Genomic DNA, 12,473 nt, shown 5'->3' with positions numbered 1-12,473 from the left:
CATAGACCATTGCCTTTGGTCATTCTCAGACACTTCCCCAACCCCAATCCTTCTCTACAGCTGCCAGATTAATGTCAAAGTTAACTATAATGATGCCTCATTGTCATTTGAGTTCAGTAAACTCCTCAGGCTAGCATGTCCAAACCCACCTCTCCAGTCTTAACCTTCTTTGTGTTCCAATCCCAGTGGACTATTTGTGGTTCTTATGCTGTATGCTTTTCTGTTTCTGTGCCTTTGTTCTTCCTTTTACATCATTTCTCTTATTACAGAAAATATAAGCTGAGGAGAAAGTGGCCTTATATCAAGGGTAGTCCCTCCACTTCTCCTAGTGGAGAATGACTGCATGGAATGAAGATATTACTGACTAGAGGGTATTACTCATGTGAATGGTGTAGGGACAGTCAAGAGGGTGAGAACCACTGTTGAATTGTTTATGTTCCGAAAGTGTTTGTCATTCAGCACCATACCCTAGCATATCCATAAGACACGAAACTGCCGTCATGCATTCTGGTGTCATGTTTGTTTGTTTCTGTTATTGATTGGGAGATGTCCTTGTTTGAAGTCAGATATTGTCAGTAATGACCAAAGAAAATTATCTTTCTCTTCAGTTAAAATTATTTTGATGGGCAAGCATATTTTTCTTTGTAGATGTTCTTTTCTGAACCAAATTTAATAAATATTTTAATGTGAGTCTAATCCTTTTTATGAACTAATTATTTTGCCCTAAATGATACCTGTAACAAAATTAGTTTTAATAGTTCCGTGTTTTCAGTACTTCACATACTTCACATGGTGTTTAGGAAACTTCCTGTTTGTTTGTTTACACAGAAGCGTGGAGAAAAGAATTAGTAATACAGGCTACATTAAATCAGGAAGAGATTTATATCACTTTATCCTGTGTTTTACTGATATAATTAAGTTATATTCTGCTTGTAGTTAAAATTATGTGTCGAACAGATGGTAAAATTTTTATTTAAAATATTTTTTTAAGTTGTCAGGGTTGTTTTTTTCTTTATTGAACCTAGACTTCAGTGTTTTTATTACCAGCCAGTAAGTTAGAGTGTTCCCACTGACTATAGTTATTTCCACCATCACCTTGTTAGTCCCACTCTTCACACCTTAACTGATGGAATAGTTCTGATTATATCTTCAGTGTCTATGCACCAACTGCTGAAGATTTAGATAAGCCGTGATTTAAAAAATAAAAATTTTAAGTCATAATTGTAATTTATTGTGAATAATTTAATGTATTTTCCTTATAAATATTAACAGCATTTTAATTACATAAACTGTGTATAAAGCATAATAATCTATCGATGGAAAAATAATATATTTAATATACTTGCACCTAATAGCATTAAGAGCATTTCCATATTTGAATCAAAGATTAATATGTGTACTAGCTTTGGGAAAAATAGTACTGTCTGTATATACCTAGCAGTGTTTGAGATGCTCTTGTCAGTGGTTTTTATCACACATTATAGGGATCTCACAAAACTTTGCTAGTCCCTTTTTAAGAGGTGCAAAGAAGCTAATTAAATCTTTTACGTGCTCCATGGAGTGGTCACAGGTCTTGTGACTAGTGTACAGATGTCAGTAAATATTAAGATACGCCTCAATAAAAGATCTACCGTGTGAAAAATTCTTGGGTATAAATGTGATTTGAATAGACTGTGGATAAGAGTGAAAGGAACTATTTTCTGATTAGCTGTCTGCCCTATTTGTGAAGTAGGAAACAAGTTTTACTTGTGTTTTTCCAAGTATTTATGATTGTTGCAATTACATAACTTCTGTGAAGATTGTGGAATATTGGGTTTTACTCTGACAATTCAAAGCCTTGCCTCTTTCAATTTATGTCTTTTCCAATTTAGTTCATATTTTAATTTCTTCAGAACAGAAATATCATTTCACTTCAATTGAGATCTTTAAATCAAAGTGAATGCCATTAAGCAGGCTTTCTTATTGAAGTAGGTATAATCTAATAGGGAAGATTTGTTTAACAGTTTAGACTTCTTTTTAACTTATATAGAAGTCTCAATTTGCTGGCAGTGTACTTTTATTTTAAAGCACAGTGTAAGTGTGAGCCTCAGATTTGTAAAATAAGATGTGTTAGATGACTTGAAGGCAAGAGAGTCATTAAATTGTCTTTGGTTGGTAACTAACTGAAAATATTTCATGCAAATACCTTGCCCTGTGAGGCTAGAAATAAGCCTTGAATTTTTGTTGGTTTCAAAGCATAGTGTGGGTTTGACAATCTATACATACCATTTATCCTGTTTTATAGTTTTAAATTTCAAACCTCTTTATAATGGTTTCCTCTTAGGAAGCATTTTTGGTGCTTTTTGTGTCAGATCTTTTCTGCTTGCTTTTTTTTTTTTTCCAATCAGCATGAAGATGAACATGCGTAATAGATTTTTTTAAATCGTTACAAGGTATATTATTACATTTTTTGTTTGTATTATTTGGAGCTTAATAAGTATTTCCAGGATCTTTTATTTATGATTTAAAATGAAATATGTTAAACAGAAATCAGTTTCTTAACCCTGTGACTTTGTATTTCATTTTTGGAAATGTTGATGTGTTGAGGTGTATAATCGAATACCATGGAAACAAATGGAGATTTGAGGATGATGAATTGATAACTACGTATTTTTGTAGTGAGATTTTAAGATCAGTTACTGTTGTCCTTATAAAAGTCTAATACAGTCACTCAGCTGTTAAAAACCTAATCCTCTATTTAAAAAAATATACAAAAACAAATTGTCTATCTTTCTGCCTGATCTCTTCTCAAGTACTAATACAATGGAAACAGTGGGTGATCTGTCAGTATGTTTGGTTTGTCAGTGATGGTTTTGTATAAATATTGGGAGGGTAAGAAATAAAATTCACACAGTAAAATATGATTTCATCTGCCTTTTCTCTGCAGCTCCATGGCTCATGCTGCGGTGTGAAATTCTCATTTTACACACTTTGCAGGCGGAGCACATGAATTATGCATTGAGCAAGAAAAATCTCCTGCCTCAAGTCCTATATGCATTTACCCAGGTTCTGTCTCTATTACCAAGATGAATTGCAAATGGAGAAATATTTGATGGAATAGGGCTCTTAACTTCTTTGTTCAGAATTCAGATTTTTATTTTTATAGTAGATCCTTTAAGTATGAACATGTTTTGAACTTACTGTGGATTTTTTTAAATGAAAAATGAAATATAAGAGAGGAATGCCAAACACATCACGAGGCTTTTTATAGCCTTGATTTGGAATGCAAGGCTTTTTCAGTTCGGTAGAAATGACCATTATCTATTGCTAATGTTGTATTTCAGTCGCTGGTTATTTGCTTTACTCAGAAAGTCAATGAAATTCTGTCCTTTTGAGAGCCTTTTTTCTTCTTGTTTTAGGCTTCTAATAAGAGATTATGCCAGTTTCACATGCAGCTCTGTCCTGTGTTGTATGTGACCTGATGTGTGTTTAATAGATATTGTTACACACTCCTGGCTGTGAAGTAGAAAATAAGGTATATAGACTTGCCTCCAGCTTTAACTTTGTCTTGATTTGATAGATTTCTTATTTTTCAGGTGGGGAGGTTACATTTCCATAAAGACAGTCATGCACCATTGTAGCTTATAGGAAGCTACACCCATTGTGCTCAACATAGCATTTTGATAAGTCACATGGTGATAAGCTTTTTGTTATATGTTCTTTCTTCACAGGAATGTTATTCTTGTTGAGATGGCATATTCATTCTGAACCTTTTTCTGTTACTTGCAACTTTTACATTTCAGCTTCAAAACTAACATTTTTTTTCCCAATCCTAGAAATTGTTATTTATTTCAGGTATGGAGAGAGGGGCAAACATTATTTGTTTTGTTTTTAAATAACGAATGAAAATTAAAACCCACCTAGATGCTTTGGAGTTTTCAGTGGCAGAAATAAATATTTTGAAGAAGAAAATCAATGCTGATGTTTTTAGTAATGTGTATTATTGTATGATCCTTGAAAATAATTTTTCTTTATATTGACATAAGGGAAAAAAGAAGCAGGACTTAAAATCATTTAAAAATGTTACCTGATGTATTATTTGATGTATTGCTTTTGTTCATGTATATGCACTGTTGTAAGAGCTCTAAACCATGTAGACTTTAAATGATGGTAAAGTACACTTTGCTTTAGTGATACCTTTCTGTAGTTAGAGGAATACTTCAAAAATATTTGTAGTAATTTACATTAACAATAAGATATAAACTCCTTTGGTAGATTACAAGTTATCTGAAGGCAGGGACTAGACTGTCTTGGCTGTATTACTTCCATTGCTTAGCACAGAATCTGTTAAAAATTCTATACACATGTATTGAATGAATGAATGATTGAATAAGTGAACAAAAATGTTTTGGCAAAAAAGTTTTGGCCTTCAATTTGAGAGGTTTAATGTAAAAAAAAAAAAAGTACACATTATAAAAGTAACAGTGACCCAGATACATCTATTTAATACCCTAATCCTGTTGGTCTTTAATTGTTTATAATACTACTCAGTACTGTGCCTTATTTTTTCTTTTCTTTCTTTTTTTAAGGTTACGCGTCTTTTCTGAATCTCTAACCGAACTGTGAATACCTCAGGCTTAGGGATCTAGTCCATGGGTATCCACATTTCAAAAATACAGTAGACTGAATTAGCAAATTTGTGGTGGAGGAAGCCCTAATTAACTATGTGCAGAAATGGTTGAGTACTTAGTCTCCCCAAAGGAAAACAGAAAAGAAAGTAAATGAATTCTTTTCAACCCTAAAGAGCAAGAGCCTGAAAATATCATTTATAGATTTTTAACGAATACCTTTGGCAAAAGAAGTCTGATGCAACCCAGTGTTGAAATATAAAGTACCTAGTACAATGCCTGTCACAAACTACATCTCAGAAAGGCTAATCTATCACAAGCCCATTGACAATTTCAGAGCTAAGCATGTATTGTTCAAGCATTTCTTTTTCTTAAATCAACTTGTTTAAAAATTATTTTTGAGAATGTTTGTACATTTTCTACCAAAGAGCCACATTAGATTTTTATGTTAGCAAAAAGTTGTCAGATTATAAAATTTACTTTTAAATTTTCTTCTGAAGGTCTTTTTTAATCTCTAAATAAAAAATATTTTAAAATAACAGTTTGCATGGTAGAGAAGAAATACCACGTGCCAACTAAAATAAAAATTTTGATTCAAAAAAACATTTCACATAACCATATAGAAGCTTAATTTGATTTTTTTTTCCCCTTGGAAGACTAAGCAAAGGAAAAAATGTTTGTTTTGAAATGTTAAAAACTACTTTATAGATTTTTTAACTAGAACATGCAATAAATGAAATATTTATTATTTTGTAGGAGAAAGAAAACAAAACAAAGCAAGATAGAAATCCTCTTACCAAAGATGTTTCACTTCTAGATCTAGATGATTGTAAGTATTGAAATTTAAATTTTTTCTTCTGTACCTAGTAATAGTATTTTTCATTTTTATAGTATCTTTCATTAACATGTCTCAAAATAAATAAAAAACTATTATGAAAGACTTATGGATGTGATTAGGCAAGAAAATTTTAAAAGTTATTTCTATTAGTATTTTTTTCCATCATTCAGTATATCAGTTTTGTATCACCTGAATAAATATAATTGGTCAAATAAAAGTGCACCAAATTCATTTTAAGATTTTTTGCTTTAGTAATTTATACTTGCTTTAGCGAGTAATTATCTGTATCTCACAACTTCTACATTTTTAAATGTTGATTGTGGAGATCAAGACATCTAATTTAAGGAAGTAGAGAATTAGGAATGTAATTGGAAATGTAAAGGACACCAACCGTCTTCTACTTGCCGCACTTAGGGTGGGAACAGAAACGAGTACAAACCTTTTGGAATACAGTGTAATTTATACGTATCAATATTTTAACTGCAAAAAATCCTTGTCCCAGCAAATTTACTTCTAAGAACTTAGAATCCTACAGATATGCCCACCCAGTATGCAAAGATGTATATTCAGCTCCCTTTAAATTCTCCTGCATTGTGAGAAAGAGATAGAACTAACTTTGTTGGTAGGTAGATTTTGCATTAGAGGAAGAGTAACAACACATGAGATTTCTGAATATTAAACTACTGTCATTTTGCAATATAGTTTTCCTGTGCTAGAGGTGAGTTATGTATTTATGTCTTACTCTTTCATAGAGCTGTTCTATTTATATTGTTTACCTGGCCTATTTCCAATAGTCATGGCAAATTCCTACTGTAGAGAAATTAAAATATATAATACTGAGAAATACGTAACAGAGAAATTAGAGATAAAATTGGAGCCAAGTTTGAATAATTTTATACCTGTTGGCAAAGATGTTAAAATTTACATCATTTCTCACCTCCTGGCTAAGATTTTTAAAGTAACGTCCAGTATTGTTAAGGTTTGGAGAAGCAGGCACCCTACATTTGTTTTTCATAGGCATATAAATAGGTGCAGTTTTTTGAAGTCATTTGAGCAATATCTATCAAAACTTAAATTCCACACACCTTTTGACCTAGCATTTCTTTTCTAGGAATTTATACTATAGATAAACTAGCAAAATCAGATCTTCCATCCTTGTTTTAGACTCTTTAACTTAATGGCTTAATTTTACACTTAAAGTCCATATTCCGAGGTTTCTAAGAGCTTAGGTGATCTGACTCCTGCCTACCTCTTATCCATACTGTTCCTCTGCATTTCTGAAATATGCTAGGCGCATTCTTGCCAAGGGCCTTTGTTCTGCTGTTTTCCCTGCTAAGAACACTTCTTCCAGATCTTCTGATGGCAAGCTGCTTCTTATCTTTCAAATCTCAGCTCAAAAGTCACCTTCTCTTACACACTTCACAAGTCACTCTTGATTGTCTTCGTGGCATTTTTCACTATATGAAATTAAATCTTAACTATTTGTATTACTTGTTTATTGTCTGTCTTGCTCACTGTTATTCCTAGTACCTAGAACAACACCTGGCAGATAGTGGGTACCCAGTAAATATTTGTTGAATTAATAAAGTATGCAAAGGTATGTATAGAAATTTCATTGCAGCATTATTTTTACAGCAGCATCCTGAAAATAAACGAAATGTCTACCAGTAGTCTAATACAACCATTAAGAAAAGTGAGACAAATCTTTATATGCTAGTTATGTTATTATATGTATGAAACATTATAAGTTAAAAATAAGACACATGTAGAGTATGACTCCACTTATGTAAAAAAGGAGGAAAAGAGGAACTGTATCCTGCACACAAACACAAATATGATTGTACATCATATATTTCTGGAAGGCTACAGAAGAAATACTTAACAGTGATAGCTCTGGCCTCTTTGGGATATAAGACTAAATCAGGGACAGAGGAGAGAAAAATACTTTTACTTTGTATCTTTCTGTGACAATGAATATTTTACATTTATATGTGAAGTTTAAGTTTTAAATTGTAAAATAACAACAGTCAGGCATATTTAAAATGGAATTAAGAGGAAAGGTTACAAGGTACTAGAGTGCACCAGTTCCTTTTCTCCTTGAATTTGATGCTGGATTTCCTGACAGCTAAAGAAAAAAGAGAAAATTGTAAAATGATACAATTTTTATTATTTGATTCTTTTTAAAGCTTTTTTATAATATATAGAAACAAAGTTTTCTTAAATATTAAGTTTTAAGAATTTAAATATAAGATTTTCATTTTAAGGGAAATTTCATCCTAACTTATATTTAACTCAACTTAGGGTATATTTCTGTTTGATTTTAATACCCGAGAACTATTTATTTTAAAATCTTTTGTAATCTTGCATTTGTCAGAAATGACACTTGAAACTTTTTTTTTGTTTTGGTCAATTTAACAAATGTTTGTGGATTGTCTGATAAGCGCAAGGTACTCTGCTAGGTGCTAGAACAGACGAATAGAATTTAGTCATACTCTTCCAGAGACTAGAATCTAGTAAGAGACATAGATACCTGAGCTAGTAGCTGTTATGTAAGAGAGATAATAGAGCTGCAAAGTATGGTTAAAATATGAGGAAAGAGACAAAAACCAATTAACAAGCTAAAAGGCCTTCTGGAAGAAGCTTAAAGATAAAAATAAGTGGAGTGTTGTGGGAGAAAAGAATTGTTGATGATGGTTCCTAAAACACTGACTTCGTTATGTGCTACTTACTAGCCTACAATAGTTCTCCACTGTCCATGGCAAGCAGTTTGTTGATCAAAACTAAAAAGTCACTCTCCAGCGGCTTGAGTTCTCTGCTGTGAGAATTAGATTAATTTTGAAGGAGAGGCAGACACACTTCTTACATTTTATCTAGTCATAATCCACAGAGATGTTTTGTTCAGTACACACTGCATGCCAGGAGAACTGCAAGTCCTCAATTTATCTGTGTCTTCATTCAGAAAACGTTTATTGAACACTTGCTATGATCTAGGTAATCTGCTATATACTAGAGATTCTAAATGGGCGTAACATTGTCCCTCCCCACGGAACTCTCCAGGTGTCATGGGAGAAACAGATAAGTCAGCCCTTAGATTACCACATTATAAATGAAATGAGAAAGAGATATGCACAGAATGCTGTTAGGTATTGGGGTACCTAACCCACCTAGCTGTAGCAGGATGTAACGGTGGAGCTGAGTATAAGTAAGAATTAGTCAAGCAGTTGGAGGCAAGAGAAGAGAGTGAGGAGAAAAAAGACATGGAGGAGGGAAAGAGCTTGCTACTACCTGAAATAATCATTATCTCTCTCTAAGGAGGCAGTATAGTTAGCAACCCTGGCAATAAATTGGCTCTACTATAAAACAGTTCTGTGATTTTAAATAAGCAACTTGATATTTCCTTGCTGCATCTGTTGAGGGGTGTTATCAGAAGCACAGGCATTAGTCCTGGCCTGGCCTTTAATCAGTTAAGTGAGTTAATTTGTCTCATTTATGCATTTGTAAAATGAAAAAGAATGGCTGAAAAGTTTCTACAGTATCTTTAGATTTTGAAATTATATGACTCTGTTTCATGGGGTCAGTTGATAATACATTAGAAAATATTTATAGTAGGAGAATATACAGCCTAACAGTAGATAGGCTTAGTGACAGAAATACACTTTATTTTTTCCAGACATAGTTTATATTTCTGAAAATTAAAATATCTTTTAGTACCTCATACCATGTGGTTGGTCTCAGTTGGATAAAGCAGCAGCATCATATTCTGGCATCCTTTTATAGGAAATATAAACCTATGTAATTACACTATTAGTACAACTAACTGAAGTCTTTTTAAAATTTTATCAGCCAACAATAATCATGCCACAAATAAGTCTTATGGTCTATGATGGCATACTGTTGAATAAACTGTAGTAGAGACAGTAGAGTGGAGTGGCTAAGAGGACAGTGGAGCTAGATTGAGTTTGAATCCCATTTCTATTATTTACTAGCTGTGTGACCTTGGGCAAGTTACTTTATCTCTCTGTGCTTTAGTTGCTTTATCTATAAAATTGGGATAATAGTAATACTTATTAGGAATATTAAGAGGATTAAATGAGTTGATAAATGTAAAAGTACTTAAAACTGTGCTTGGCATATGATGAATATTATATTGATATAAGAGTTAGCTGAAATGGAGATGATGACACCACAGCAGCAAATTACATTTAAAAAGTTAAATAACTTCATATTAAACCATTATATATTATAATGGTTATATATATTATATATATATAAAACCATTATAATGGTTATATATGTTGTGTGTGTATATATATATAACCATTATAATGGTTTTATATATATATATACAATATATATAACCATTATATATTAAAAGTTTTACTGAGATTTTAAAGCATAACTTTGATCAGAAGAACATGTATAATTACTTTATTAAATATACTTTAGTAAAGAAAGTGTTTTGTAGAAAGTTTTTTTTTTTGTTTGTTTTGTTTTTTTTTTTTTGCGGTACGCGGGCCTCTCACTGTTGTGGCCTCTCCCGTTGCGGAGCACAGGCTCTGGACGCGCAGGCTCAGCGGCCATGGCTCACGGGCCTAGCCGCTCCGCGGCATGTGGGATCCTCCCAGACCGGGGCACGAACCCGTGTCCCCCGCATCGGCTGGCGGACTCTAAACCACTGCGCCACCAGGGAAGCCCCTGTAGAAAGTTTTAAAAAGAAAAGAAAATGGGTTACCATTCTGACAAATCAGCTCAAATTCTTTTCATGGGCAAATCCCTTTCCCTCCAGATTGGATTGTACTGAGGTACTGTTTCATTATTTGCTTCTTTCTGTTTTTATCGTGCACATTCCTTTCCTTGCCATAAATATTCTTTAACAGCTTCATTTTTAATGACTGCATGGTTATCCTTTATGTTGTTGTAATAAATTCTATTTAACAAGTTTACTGTTGTTGGAAATTAAACTATTGTTTAATTAACTACTATTGTTTCCATTTTTACTGTCATAATCAGTGAACAACACACATCTTCATAAATGTATTATTGCATTATCTCCATGACTCTATCCTTAAGATTAATTCCCAGGAGTAGAATTGCCGGGAAAAAGGCTTTGAAGAATTCTACTGTCTAAAATTGCCTTTCACAAAGTTGGTACCAACTTACACAGTAGTAATGTGAGAGTGCCAGATTCCTTTTACCCTTACCAGTCTGGATTTTGTATTTAAAAATTGCCTTTGCCAATTTGATAGGTGGAAATGTTATCTAATTTTAATTTGTATGCCATGTTATTAAAAAAAAAACTACATAGAGTCATTTTGTTTCTTACACGTTAAATTGCCACAGTCAACTGGCTGCAGAATCCAATTTAGGATAAACCTTCAGTGCCAGCTTTTATCTTGCCAGACCTGTTAACAGATGTGTAATCATTTGTTTAATGCCAGAGCTTCTGCCTTCTGAAATGATAATAAAAGTTTGTCTTTTTTTTTTTTTTAAGAGTCAAGCTTACCTTTGGTGTGAATTTTTCTTCTCTTGTCTTTTTCTTCTCTATGTCTTTAGCCAAGCTAGAGTTGAAATCAGAGGCTATTTCTTACTCAATTTTTATTCCTTATATGATCATCTAATATTTTGGATGGATGGCTAGACAAACAAATGAACAAAATGCACTTAGAACCCACCAGAAAAGTTACATGTTGCATGGAAAGGCAACACATTTTGATTCAATTAGAAGATCCAATCTCTAGTCCTGTAGTGGTTCTACCAATCACTTGTTTCATGATCTTGCAAGTCTTAATCTCCCTGTGCCTCAGTTTGCAATGTCTTTATATAAATGCCCTTTCTGCCTGCTCACTACCATTATCTTACTTTAGTCCTTGTCACATCATGCCTAAACTATTGTAAATTCCTCCTCACTGCCAGCCCGAGTGCTCTTTCCAGTTCTTCAGCCTGTCTCTTACACTGGCCTCTTGACTAATCACCCTGCAGTACCATATGTCATATCATTCGTCTTCTTGGTAGATTTTTAACAGTTCTCCTTGGTGTATAGGATAAATCCAACCCCTCTAGCTTTATAATTCCCCACCTCTCAGCCTTTGTTCACATGATCTCATTCAGTAACTAACCAGCTTCAGTAAGTAACCAGCTTCTTCCTTTCCTCTTATCTGAATGCTACCCTTACTTAAAAACTGGGCTTCATTCCCTCTTACTCACCAAGCCTTCTCTTACCACCCTATCCCCATTGATTCTTTTTTTCTTTCCGATTCCCTATGGCACTTGCTAATTGTTAGTGGTTTTCAACATATGTCTGAGGAGACCTGGGCATTTGTAGCAGTGCTTCACACTAAGGGCACACTCCTTTAGGAGTGCAAGGGAGCAACCAATGGCTCCACTCCCTCCTCCACCCAGTCTCCACTCTGCTTTTTGTATTGTGTATGTTGAGATTTTATTTAAGATTTCCTTTGAAATTTTTCTTTTTTGGCAGTATCACTTATGGACTGTATTTTTTTTCTTCTTCAAGCATGAGTATCTTTTTTTTCTCAGTTAGATTTTAAGTCACTTGAAGACAAGGACTGTATCTTGAACTTCTTTTTCTCTCCCTTGCTCTCTTGTTCAAGAAATATTTATTGCTAACTTTATGAATTAACATTTGTTCTGCCTAGCTTACAAGATGTTGTGAGACTAAAGTGAGAAAAAGATGCTTTGAAAAGTGATGTCATGCGAAGTAAACGTTACTTCCTTTATAGTATTGTTTTGGCGTGAGAACGTGTTGGAAGCTAAAACTTTTTCTACATTTGAATTTTATTTCATTCGACAAACAGTTGAGCAGTTACTAAGCACTAAAAATTAATGTGTCAAAGTCTGCTCACACAGACCAGTAGAAATGAAAATATGTAAAGACACAAATTTGTATTACAAGAGAAGTATGGTTGTAGAAGTGTGTCCAAGTATATCTGTGGAACAAATGAGGCACATATAAGCTGTGTTTAAGTGAGTCAGTCTGTGCTTTCCCTCTAAGTGGTATCTTACTGGGTAGA

The 12,473-nt window shown here is 33.4% G+C and overlaps 1 protein-coding gene across 6 annotated transcripts in view; it reads left to right on the top strand.

Annotated features, from left to right (window-relative positions):
- Positions 1-12,473, top strand: part of AP3B1 (adaptor related protein complex 3 subunit beta 1) — a 274,518-nt gene that overhangs the window by 186,993 nt on the left and 75,052 nt on the right. For all 6 annotated transcript variants that reach the window (XM_073802233.1, XM_073802229.1, XM_019929790.3 and 3 more), the window contains one exon: positions 5,364-5,436. In XM_073802233.1, coding sequence (XP_073658334.1) covers positions 5,364-5,436 — 73 coding nt within the window. The remainder of the gene's footprint in view (positions 1-5,363; positions 5,437-12,473) is intronic.

Source organism: Tursiops truncatus, chromosome 3 (genome assembly GCF_011762595.2).
Source record: "Tursiops truncatus isolate mTurTru1 chromosome 3, mTurTru1.mat.Y, whole genome shotgun sequence".
NCBI lineage: Eukaryota > Metazoa > Chordata > Mammalia > Artiodactyla > Delphinidae > Tursiops > Tursiops truncatus.
The sequence above is the reverse complement of the archived record's forward strand: the minus strand, read 5'-3'. Positions and strand labels throughout refer to the sequence as shown.